General features: G+C 37.9%; 2 protein-coding genes across 6 annotated transcripts in view; one reads left to right on the forward strand and one right to left on the reverse strand.

Moving 5' to 3' along the window:
• FAM133A (family with sequence similarity 133 member A) overlaps positions 1 to 5,339 on the reverse strand; it is a 44,800-nt gene extending 39,461 nt beyond the window's left edge. For 3 of the 5 annotated variants that reach the window (XM_061136471.1, XM_061136467.1, XM_061136468.1), the window contains exons 1-2: positions 4,794 to 4,947; positions 4,085 to 4,154 (exon numbers count right to left, since the gene is read on the reverse strand). The gene's annotated coding sequence lies outside the window, so the exon portion shown is untranslated. Of the gene's footprint in view, positions 1 to 4,084; positions 4,155 to 4,790; positions 4,948 to 5,291 lie in introns of those variants that run through there. The other 2 variants (XM_061136470.1, XM_061136469.1) reach the window with 2 other exon arrangements.
• Positions 5,313 to 6,992, forward strand: NAP1L3 (nucleosome assembly protein 1 like 3). The gene is given in 1 exon segment (XM_061137589.1): positions 5,313 to 6,992. A coding segment is annotated over 1 exon segment (1,440 nt). The 5' UTR covers positions 5,313 to 5,552.
• The last annotated feature ends 6,016 nt before the right edge of the window (positions 6,993 to 13,008 follow it).

The following is a 13,008-nucleotide window of genomic DNA, read 5'->3' on the forward strand; positions in this document are numbered from 1 at the left end:
CTAAATCAAGTTTCTTAAAAATAAAAGTTATAGCAACCTAGATGCCCATCAGCAGACAAATGGATAAGAAAGTTGTGGTACAAAAAAAAAAAAAAAAAGAAAGTTGTGGTACATATCCACAATGGAATACTCAGCCATTAAAAATAATACATTTGAATCAGTTCAAATGAGGTGGATGAGACTGGCGCCTATTATACAGAGTGAAGTAAGCCAGAAAGAAAACACCAACACAGTATACTAACGCATATATATTGAATTACATGTGAGACAGCAAAAGAGACACAGATGTATAGAACAGTGTTTTGGACTCTGTGGGAGAATGCGAGGGTGGGATGATTTGAGAGAATAGCACTGAAACATGTATATTATCATATGTGAAACAGATCGCCAGTCCAGGTTTGATGCATGAGACACGGTGCTCAGGGCTGATGCACTGGGATGACCCAGAGGGATGGGATGGGGAGGGATATGGGAGGAGGGTACAGGATGGGGAACACATGTACACCCATGGCTGATTCATGTCAATGTATGACAAAACCACTAAAATATTGTAAATTAATTGGCCTCCAATTAAAATAAATTTTAAAAATTAGCAAACTGCACACTTTATGTATGATTGTATGTCTTTTACAGTCCCTTGAACAACTCTGGGGGTAGGGGTGCTGATCCTCTGTGCAGTCAAAAATCTTGTGTATAGCTTTATAGCATGCCATAGTATCCACAGCTTTTCATCCTGGGATTCAACTAACAGTGGCTTGTGTAGTACTATGACATTTATTGAAAAAAAAACATGTGGGTCCATGCAGCTCAAAACTGTTGTTGCAGGGTCAACTGTACTTCAGTAAAATTGTTTTAAAAAGAACTATTTTATTAGAACTGATTCAAATTAATTCTTTTTAATGGCTGAGTAATATTCCATGGTGTATATGTACCACAGTTTCCTTATCCATTCGTCTGCTGATGGGCATCTAGGTTGCTTCCATGTCCTGGCTATTATAAACAGTGCTGCGATGAACAATGGGGTGCACGTGTATCTTTCAGATCTGGTTTCCTCAGTGTGTATGCCCAGAAGTGGGATTGCTGGGTCATGGCTGATTCATGTCAATATATGACAAAAACCACTAAAATATTGTAAAGTAATTAGCCTCCAACTAATAAAAATCAATGGAAAAAAAAGAGAAAAAAAAAACATTTTTTTTAACTCAGAAAAAGTCTGTCTAGAAGAACAATAAAAAAGAAAAACAAATAAGTCCAAAAATAAATGAAGTTTCAATGCTTGGCTTCTTAAACACCTACAACAAAAGATACTGCTAGAGCAGTTTTCATTGTGTATTATGTATTGTGTTTGTGTGGCAGGGGTGGTGGGTAGGATTGTGTGTATGATCAAAACAGGGAAAGTATAAAGAGACATCCAAGAGTCATGTTCAACCTGAAATAGATTCTGTCTTAACCATCTCATGTAGAACTACGAACATTTAACCCAGTAAAAGAATATCTTAAAACAATGGAACAGAGATCATATCACTATACAAGTAATTTACAGATAGCCTTATGTAGAAAAATAGCATATTATATACTAAGCACTAATACTTAAAATAGAAAAAATATGGTATTATGTGTAAATTAATTATGTGAATACAATATTTTCTTTTAGGGACCTGCCATTATAAAATTAACTAATCGACCAAAAAAAGCTACAGAAATAAGTGTGTCATGAGATATCTAAAGTAGTGCATGCACATCAAAAATAGACCATTGTTAGAAAAAGGCACCTAAAATCTATGGTGTGGGGGAAAAATACTTCCAATCAAAAGCCAGTATAGCTCATTAATATAGTATCTTTGTATGAGGTTCTTTTCACAAGTATTTTTTCTCTTTTTACTCTCCCTGTTCCATTCCAAATTTTTCTGTATCAGCGTGAGTGATTAAGAAACTAATGCTTGAAAAGCATGTAAACAATGCTCTAAGTAGGTAATTTTAGAATGAAAGCTGTGGTTGAGCCATGTTTGTCCAATAACATAAGTTAGAAGAGAGAGATTTTCTAAAAGAGTCACAGATGTCTTAAGTCAAGGCCAAAACTATTTCACCCTTAGGATTTCAACCACTGATTATTTTTTCTCAATTCAGCAGAAAAACAAAGGATATGAATAAGCAATTCCAAAGTGGATGATAAACAAATGAAAGACTTTCAATTTTACCACTAATCTAATAAATACAAATGCATAATAATGAGAAATTAACTTAGAGATGTTTATGAAAATGAGAATGGTGACTATCAGCATATTTTGAGTTATTTTAAATTTATTTTTTGGAATTCAACATACTGACTTTTTTCAATCCATATCATTTCTAGAAAATATAAAGTTATTTTAAAAACTGCCTCCTTAGTTATTTGCAGATAAATTATGGAGATTGGATCAGGCTTCCCTGGTGGCTCAGATGGTAAAGAATCTGCCCACAGTGCAGGAGACCTAGGTTTGATCCCTGGGTGGGGAAGATCCCCTGGAGAAGGGAATGGCTACCTATTCCAGTATTCTTGCCTGGAGAATTCCATGGACAGAAGACCCTGGCATGCTACAGTCCATGGGGTCGCAAAGAGTCGGACATGACTGAGCACCGAACACTTTAACTAACTTTATGGAGAATGGATCAGAAAACAGAATTCAGAAACAACCAAATGATTTAGTTAATACCGGAAAGGTAGCACTTCAAATAAGTGTGAGACAGAAAGATTATCAAATAAGTGATACTCAGAAAATTAACTAGCTAATAAAAATGCATTAAAAAATCTGAATCCCAAACTCATTGCTCACTTCAAAATACTAATTCTTGTTGGCACAAAATTTAACATGTATATTAAACCATTAAAGTACTATAAAATATAAGTTCCTTCATTAACAAAATATGTCCATCATTTTAAGGGAAAATAATAATTTGTAGAACAATATTTATGGCATAGCTTCATTGATTTAAATCATTGTTTCCATAGTATATATTTTAATTAAAATTTTAAAAATGAAAGGATATGCACCCAGTAAGTTTTATTCAGCATTATATCATCATCCTCTACCACATGTGCCTGGCACACGGCAGGCACAAAAATATAATAGTTGAATGACTAAATAAATGAACTGATGCATTGTTGGTGTAATTGCAAATTGTGATAATTTTTTCTGGAGAGACGTTTGGCACTATGTATCAAAGAGTAAAATGAGCAGGCAGTTTATTTCAGGACTCTCATTTCTAGGAATTTATCATATGGCTAATTTTTACAAGTGCATAGAGTAGGTATATGGGATAACTATTTTGTAACAGGAAAAATATGTGTGTGTTAGTAGAGAGGTAGTATGAGAAGTAGCTGCCGTACAATAGGAATCTGGTTAAATTAAGGGAAATATTTCCATGGAATATGCATCTATTTTAAAATGATATGTTCAACCATTTACTGTGAAAGTATAGCCACAATTAATTGATAAATGAGCAGATTACAAAACACAATATGGTATCACATAGATAAAACAGCATATGTAAACAGGCATGTGTGTATATTTACAAAGAAAATTCTGGAAGGAAATGCATCAAAATTCTAACAGTGGTTATCACTTGATTAAGACTGTGTTTGTATCATCATTGAAATTTTCTATGCTGTGTTTTTCCTTACATTGCTAACATACTTTGACAATCAGGAATAAATAATAAAAGTAAATTCATTTACAAAATAGAAATAAAAGTGTTTCCTAATTTTTAAAAAATATGACTAAATAACTAAGCACAAAATTCTGTAATAAAAAGGAAAGATAAGGGTTAATCTAACTTTAATCCTTTTCCTCATTTGAAATGAATAATTCATCATATTTTATATTTTAATTTGTTACTTGTAGTCTATGAGCAAGTTTAGAAAAATGAATGTGATTAATTAGGTTATTTTCTACATTAGTATTCCAAATCACCTCTGTGGATTTTTCTGTTTCCATGGAACTAACAAGATATCTTCCAATTAAAAAACTACATCTTGTGAATTTTTATTCAAATATAGATAGGTAATGCTTGTCATTCATAAAAATGGGCTAAATATGTTCCTTACCTTTTAATGAAAAGTAAACACTGGTCTTTTTGGTTGTAACAAGGGAGTCGTTCTGTTGCAGAAAAGAATCCTGTAAATAAAAATAACATACCTGTTTTTAAACTTCATTTTGCAAGTTTATTTATATATTACTGGACCTGTAAATCATACTGAAGTATGGCTAGAATTTTACAATGTTAGACGGAAACTGGTGGCAGATGACATTGTAAAGTACAGCCTGACAGAGGATGCAGTTTCATCAGCACAGATTCCCCCTCCCATCCTGCTATTCGTGAAATTAAAAGCTGCTGCACGAAAGTATAGCACAAACCATCTGCTTTTAAATAATACTACCTAACATTTGAATGCCCGTTTATCCCTTTTATCTACAAGGTTGTTACAAGCATCGAGAAGGACTACGTGGCAAATCACCAGCAAGGATGGGGTCTATTATATGTCAGCTTAAAAAGAGAGTACAGTAAAAATGGTGTAACTGACTCACGGCCACATGGGTTCGCAAACCTTGTAGATGGATATAAACCAGGCTTGCCAAACATCACAGACAGCACTTATTAAAGCTGCTACGTGGAATTCAATATGCCTGCTTTCTAGCCCCCCCCCCCCCTTCGCCAATAAACGACTCCCCCCTTTTCCCCAGGGTAAAAAATACATGCTTATAAAACATTCAGATAAAAGAAAGAGAATTAAAAAAAATCCATAATCATACTACCCAATGATGCCATTTGGAGCATTTTCTTCCAATTTTTTAAAAACAGCTTTTTGTCCCGAGGCCCCTGACAAACCAAACGGGAATTAAGGATGCGCGGATGGGAGGATACTCCTCTTCCCTTGTTAGGAACCATGACTAGTATTTTTACCTCATATCTAAGCTTTTTTTTTTTTTTTTTAAATTATAAATCTATAAAGATAGAATTTTAAGGGGAAAAAAAAAAAAAAAAAAAAACGCCTTCCAGTGGTGTGTGCCTCAGCAACCAAGGAACGTCTGGAAGGGAGGGCAGAGCCTGGAGGGGGCGGTGTGCTTGCGCACTTATTGGGCTGAGGCATTGTCAATCAAGGTCAATCAAGTTGGTCCAGCAAATGAGGTGCGAGGTAAAGGCACACTGGGAACCAAATGAACGGGAGGTCTGACTGCGAGGGGAGGGGGCACAAGATGTAAGCAGCGAAGAGATCTCGGGCTCACGCAATGCGACATTCAGCTGCGTCACACCTCAGTCCGCCGCAACTGCAGCTCAGAGAGGCTTGGCCTCCGCCTCTTTCGCCCAGGCCTCCGCCGCCGCCGCCGCCGCCGCCGCCTCCGGTGCAATCACCTCGGCCCAGCCGCGCCCCGCCCAGCGCTCCTGCTGCCTTCTCCGCTGCCACCTCCTCAGCCCCGGCTTCCGCCGCCAGCATCCAAGCATCCGTGAGTCATTTTCTGCCCATCTCTGGGCACGCGGTAGTGACCACCCTAAGAGGTTTGCAGGCTTGCAGAATGGCAGAAGCGGATCCTAACAGGGTCTCGGAGCCTGCCGCCCAGGGGGTGGATGAAGAGATGGTAGCTGCCTCGTCTAGCGATTCTGGGGACGAATCTGACAGCAGCAGCAGCAGCAGCGGCCGCAGCCCCTTCTATAGAAGTGTAAGTGTACCTGGGCCTTCCAGAAGTGTGCGGCGGACTCCGTCAGGTAGAAGTTTCGTGGATCAGCTGCCTAGGGCAGTTAGAAATCGTGTGCAGGCTCTCAGAAATATTCAAGACGAATGTGACAAGGTAGATGCCCTGTTTTTAAAGGCAGTTCATGATCTTGAACGAAAATATGCCGAACTCAGTAGGCCTCTGTACAACCGGCGATTCGAAATCATCAATGCAGAATATGAGCCCACGGAAGAAGAATGTGAATGGAATTCGGAGGATGAGGTGTTCAGCAGCGATGAAGAGATACAGGAAGACTCTAGTGAGATGCCTGCTTTAGAGGGTGAGGAAGAAGAGGATGATCTGGAAGCAAAACCTGAGGTCAAGGCTGAAGAGAATGTAACACCAAAAGAAAATCCCAAAGCAAAGACTGAAGAAAAAGCAGAGTCCAAAGATGCTCTGGAGGCCAAGCCTGAAGTAAAAGAAGATCCAAAAGAAGCCCCCCAGGCAAAGGCAGAAGATAAAGGGCAGACTAAGGCAGCAGAGGCTAAGACCAGGACTCCAGGAAAAGAGGCTCCAAAAAGAGTTCCTGAGGTCAGGCCTGAAGAAAGAGCTCTTAAAAGAGCTCGCAAAGGAAAGCCTAAAAGGGAAGATCCTAAAGGCATTCCCGACTATTGGCTGACTGTGTTCAAGAATGTTGACAAGCTGGGGCCCATGATTCAGAAGTATGATGAGCCCATTCTTAAGTTCCTGTCTGATGTTAGCCTGAAGTTTTCAAAACCCGGCAGGCCTGTAAGTTACACATTTGAATTTTGCTTTCTACCCAATCCATACTTCAAGAATGAGGTGCTGACCAAGACATATATAATAAAGTCAAAGCCAGATCGCAATGATCCCTTCTTCTCTTGGGGCTGGGAAATCCAAGATTGCAAAGGCTGTAAGATAGATTGGAGAAGAGGAAAGGATGTCACAGTGACAACCACCCAGAGTCACACAGCTGCTGCTGGACAAGTTGAAACCCAGCCAAGAGTGGTTCCTAATGCATCATTCTTCAACTTCTTTAGCCCTCCTGAGATTCCTACTATCGGAAAGCTTGAACCACGAGAAGATGCTATCCTTGATGAAGATTTTGAAATTGGTCAAACTTTACATGATAACGTCATCCTGAAATCAATCTATTACTATACAGGAGAAGTCAACGGTACTTATGATTTCGGTAAAGATTATGGAAACAGGAAATAACAAAAATATAAAAGAGGCTGCATGAAAGAATTTTCAGAAATCTCAAATTTCAAGCAGAAGTAAAGAAGGTTTATATAGCTTTGCAAAAACCTGCCCTGTAATCTCAACACTAGTATTCCTCATAGTCTTGAGTTTTTGTACCTTCTTGGTAGCCTAAAATATTGTCTTAAATTGTCTTAAGTATCAGTTTATTCTATCTAGGCTGTTGCTGTGTAATATTCATCAAAACATGTAAATTGCTGTCAGTTATCTAAAGCATGTTGTTTGGTGCTACAAAGTTTTAATTCTTGTGAAATTTTTTGTTGTGTTCCTATTACAATATAGCTGTGACAACTGTCAGAATTGTTAACCAAGACAATATTTTCTTGAAATAAAACAAAGTTCCTGAAGTATCAATGCAAGTGTATTTTTTTTCCCAGCCCAACAGACTAAGGGTTTAAATCTGCTTTGTACTAGCTGTGCCTTCATTTGCTATAGAAATACATATTATACTAACTTGAACAGCACATTGTGAAATTTGACTGCTTGAAAAAAGATTAGCATACATTTAATAATGTCCATCAAACCATGTATGATATGACTGAGCATGTTAATGTGACATAGTGATTTATAAATTTAAGCATAATGAAGTTACTGTTTATTACTGAGGTGTTAACATAGTATTTTTTAAAAATCTGCTCATCTTATCCTGTGTAACTGTGAACTAAAGGTACTAACCACATTTTCTTTGTAATATGTTCTACTTTGCCTTTCACTGGAAATAATCACTTTATATCATTTTTTTCATATTCTATTGCAACCTAAAATAAATGTCAAATAAAGTGTATCATGCTATAAAAATCTACCATATTTGCCTCATTATAAAAAAATGTGTTGCTTATTATAGAAAAAGTAGGGAATCTTTAGGAAAAGGGATATTTTAAAATATATGATTATAATTAACATTCTGATGCATTTCCTAGATCTTAGGTCTTTTTTGGAGGATATACATTCAAGTGATTGGAGAAAAATGGGACAGGGGAGGAGGACTAAGACAAGGGGGAGAGAAAGAGAAGGGGAGGAAGGAATGAGGAGGAGGGTTGAAGTACAGAAAGTGGGGAGGCAGAGGGAGGGTGAAGAGGGGGGTGGAAGGAGAACAGAGTGGAAGAGAGAAGGATGGGAAATGAGAGCGGAGAAGGGAAGGGAGGAGGGTGGGGAGTGGAGAGAATGGGAAGAAGTGGGGATGGGGAAGTGGGGAGATAGGCAGGAGTGCCTCACCCAGAAAGGATATCAATAACAGTTTTCACTTTCCAGAGTAGGATCTGAAATGACCCAGGCCCATCCTCCACTGTGACTTGGGAGGAGGTCTCCCTCCCTTGTGTAGTTTATTTTTCCTTGTAAGTGATATTATGCATGATCCTAAGATTTTGGTTTGAATTTATTTTAAGGAGGAGACCTCTTAAACTCAGTTTACCAGAGTGCTTTGTACTAGGCATAAAGTCACAAGCACAGCAAATGATAGTTTATTTCACATCTGCCATTTCCCCAATTGCATATATTTTCTTCAAGACCTTACAGGAAAGAGTTGCAGCAGGAGGAAGATAGGATTTGCGAATTTCAGGGTCTCTTGCCATAAAATTACCCAATAGTCTTCCCAGATCCCACCATATATAGTTTAGTATCTTGCATTTATCCCTGCTTAACTAGCCCCTCATGTCTACATGTTTGTTGTGTGCTCAGCCGCTTCAGTTGTGTCCGACCCTTTGTGACCCCATGGAGCATAGCCTGCCAGGCTCCTCTGTCCATGGGATTTCCCAGGCAAGAATACTGGAGTGCCCTCCAATCGGTCTTCCCAACCCAGGGATTGAACTGGTGTCTCCCGCATTGCAGGCAGATTCTTTACCCCTGAGCCACTGGGAAGCCCCTTCGTGTCTCTAAATGTAAAAATCTTCCAACCCATGAAATATATATTTAACCAATCATGCATGTTTGGATATGTAGGTTATGATTTATACAAAATCAGGAAGCAAATGGTTGCTTTTTGCAATAGCTGTGCTATTCTGAGAGTGCCTGTATTTTAGTTCTGAGATTTTTGCATCCATTGAGAAGTTGTGTGGCAGCAGATTTATTTATAAGCCAGTGCCAAATAGAAGACTGTAGTAAATAGCATGTACCTGGCTCACTGTGGGCTACTCAGGTGGTGCAGTGATAAAGAATCTGCCTGTCCATGTAGGAGACTCAAGAGATGTGTGTTTGATCCCTGGTACAGAAAGAGCCTCTGGAGGAGGAAATGGCAACCCACTCAAATGGCAACCCACCCCAGTATTCTTGCCTGGAAAATTCCATAGACCTCTAGAGGAGCCTGGTAGTCCATGGGGTCTCGCAAAGGGTTACACGTGACTGAGCACACACACAGACATACACACACACAACACCTGGGTCACTGCTGCAGAGGTTCTCAAATGGGATAATATACCGTGCTTGCCGGACATCACAAATAGTAGAGCCCTTAAAATTTCTACATGGAATGCAACATCCTTGTTGCAGCTTAGCACATTTACTGAAGTATTTAGCCCCTTCCTGCTGTGTATTTTCCAGTATTAAAGGAATACATGTCATTGTGGAATATTTGCAGAATAAAAGGAGATATGCGGATAATAATAATCATTCAGAAGCACCCTACAGGAAGATTGGTGTACGGAGATTGGTATATTTTCTCCCCGTTCATCTCTTTGATTAGGTTTTACCAAAAGTTCTTGTCTCAAATCAAGTTGGGTGGGCATAAGAAGCTAACTGGAAAGACAACTTACAGGTCTTTTCAGGTTAAGTCTGGTTGGGGTTGGGGTGGGAAGCGGGCAGGTGTCCTGGATTTTTTAATCAGTATAGATAGGATTCTGGGAATGCAAAAGGTGAGCGTTGGGTGCTTCAACCACCTAGGCTAAGTCAAAGGTAAAAAGAGCCAGGAAAGCCGATAAGCTTGCACGTTCTTTGGGCTGCAGGTTTGTCCATCACACTCAGCCAATGAATGATGCCAGGAAAAAAAAAAAAAAAGTCGACTGGGAATGCAGTTCACTGGCAGGGGGCAGGGGCGTGAGAAGGGTTTTATGAGGTCTTCCTCAGTGCCTTCTTACTAGTGTGCTCTTTCCTTTGGCAGTGATTAAGGATGAGGCCAGCCATTTCCTTTCTTCCCCCAGCCCGACCTAAGAGGTCTTCATCTCCTCCGCTGCTGCAGTCGTCCCCGCCTTCTCCTTTGAGAGTTTTCAGCAACCTGAATTTGGCCCTGAGCGTCCAGGTCGTCACTATAAAAGTTTGTTCTTTCCCTTTAACATGGCAAACGTAGATAAGGGAAGGGCTTTCCTAAGCAGCAGCAGGGGCTGCTGAAGAGGTCAGGGAAGAAAGGAGTTAAGAAAGAGACCACACAGATAGTCAAATGATGCAAATGCTCCCATTCTGACTGGGTCTAACAGTACAGGTGTCCTAGACCTCAAAGAGCTTCAGGGGTTAAGTGATAAGATAGAAGCTGAGTTTGAAAAGGAATTGGCCGCTTTGGAAAAAAGGATAAATCCTCACTTGATTAGGTGTTCGCTAGGATTGGGACAACCTGCAGTATAGTAACTCCAACACACGTGCATTACTTCAAATTTTATGTTTTGTGTTTTTTTGTGGAGTGTCTTTTAAATTTAAAAATGAAAAATTTAAGTATTGTAACAGACAGCATTTAGAAATACACTTCTTTACAAGAGATGTAGAACACAACACATTCTCTAAAGCCTCTGTGTAATTTAATCCTTATGATGCCCTTTTAGAGTGTAACTGGGAAAATTATCAGAACTCCACTGAAACTAATATTTACTTGAGGAAAAAAACTACAGAGCCAGTTTACATGTGTGATGCCTGCTCCTCAGAGGCACAAAGACTAAATCAACTCGGACCAGGTGTATCTTATTATTGTGCTATAAATTATGAATTATTATGATATAGTACTTTACATATAGTACATTATTATCACTGACTTAAAGTAGCATAGAGTTAAGAATTTTTAATAACACATTAATACCACTTCTAGATTATTTATGTTTTTAAATTTTGCATGACAGAGGTATTTTTAAAGAAAAAAATAAACATAATGGAGCTATTATTTCCTTCTGTGTTACTAGTAAAAGTGTTTGCAAGTGGTTTTCTCATCTTTTGCTCATAAGTTATGTAAACTAAGGGTATTAAGTATATCTTTGCAGTATGCTTCACTGAAAGTTATCACTTTATTATTTTATTATATCTTTTGATTATAAAATATGTTCATTACAGAAAATATGGAAAATATACTTTTCAGTATAAAAATTATTTTAAACAATTCTATCTTCAAAGATAACCACATTTCACATGAAAATATTTATAGCTATCTTTATTAATGTACTACTGTCCCTTTAACTTTTCATTTGATGTATTTTGGAACCCTTTCTCTATCAGGGCATGTAAACTTCATTCTGCTTAACATATCATAACGTTTCTTATGGGCATTTAGGTTAGGAGAATCTTTTGTTTTTTTTCCAGGAAACTTTTAGCTTTATATAAAGATTGTTAAGATAGCACAGAGTTTTCAAATATCCCACACTTAGTTTCATTTGCTATTTAAATCTTATGGTAGTATGGTATGTTTTTCACAATTAATAAAGAGAACATGATACATAACTATTAACTAAATATATATTAATATTTTATTCAGATTGCCTTCGTTTTTACCTAATGTCCTTTTATAAGCATATAGAATTTCATTGTATGTATTTGATGCACCAGCTATGTCTTATTTTTCCACAATAATTTTATTTTGTCTCATCTTTTCATATAAAAAATTTTATGCCTTGGATATGTTGTTGACTATAGCATAATTCCACTTTGACCATTGGGAGCTCTTTCAGTTGGCTCCTGTATCACTTTGATAGATCCATAACTGTTTTTTTTTTTAATCACTTTCTTATTTTCTGAGACTATAAGATGCTCCAGGTTTGCTTTTTTTAGTTCTGCCCTGGTCCTAAAAACCAACCATTTCAGCAAAGAACATGGTTCCTTTTACTGGAGACAATATTGGAAGCTGGGTATGCTTGTTCCATAGATTTTCCTGCTTCTAATCCATTTCAACTGAGAGCACAAGGTAATATATGTATATGTATTAACCTATGCCTATACTCATATTTCTATATTTAACTACTTATTTCTATATTTAGGTACTCATGAATTCATACTGATGTCTCCAATGCTAATTTGTTAACACATGGATACCTCTAGTCTTCCCCTCTTGTTTCTAACATACTACTCCAACAGTAAGAAGCATGGATTCAACTATCTGCTATCCTTTTACATAATTGTTCATTCCACTATATATTTGAAGTGAGTGGTTTCAAATTTGTTAACCAGTTCTCCATGAGAAATACTTTACCCAGAAAAGGACTATGCTATGCATGTTTCCTTTTTGCTTTATTTTTTTTTTTCTGCATTTCCAAGGTCACCTACATTAGAACATTTTTCCACCACCACCTTCATTGAAATTATTTCATATATTTGTAATAGAGTTAGATTATTTTTTTCATTTATTTTTATTAGTTGGAGGCTAATTACAATATTGTAGTGGTTTTTGCCATACATTGACATGAATCAGACATGGATTTGCATGTGTTCCCCATCCCGATCCCCCCTCCTTCCTCCCTCTCCATCCCATCCCTCTGGGTCTTCCCAGTGCACCAGCCCTGAGCACTTGTCTCATGCATCCAACCTGGGCTGGTGATCTGTTTCACCCTTGATAGTATACTTGTTTCAATGCTATTCTCTCAGAATATCCCATCATCGCCTTCTCCCACAGAGTCCAAAAGTCTGTTCTGTACGTCTGTGTCTCTTTTTCTGTTTTGCATATAGGGTTATCGTTACCATCTTTTTAAATTCCATATGTATGTATTAGTATACTGTAATGGTCTTTATCTTTCTGGCTTACTTCACTCTGTATAAGGAAGCTATGGTACATGTACACTATGGAATATTACTCAGCCATTAAAAAGAATTCATTTGAATCAGTTAGATTCTTGTTACAGTTATCATTTCATCTTGGAAT

Source organism: Dama dama, chromosome X (assembly GCF_033118175.1).
Source record: "Dama dama isolate Ldn47 chromosome X, ASM3311817v1, whole genome shotgun sequence".
Classification (NCBI taxonomy): domain Eukaryota; kingdom Metazoa; phylum Chordata; class Mammalia; order Artiodactyla; family Cervidae; genus Dama; species Dama dama.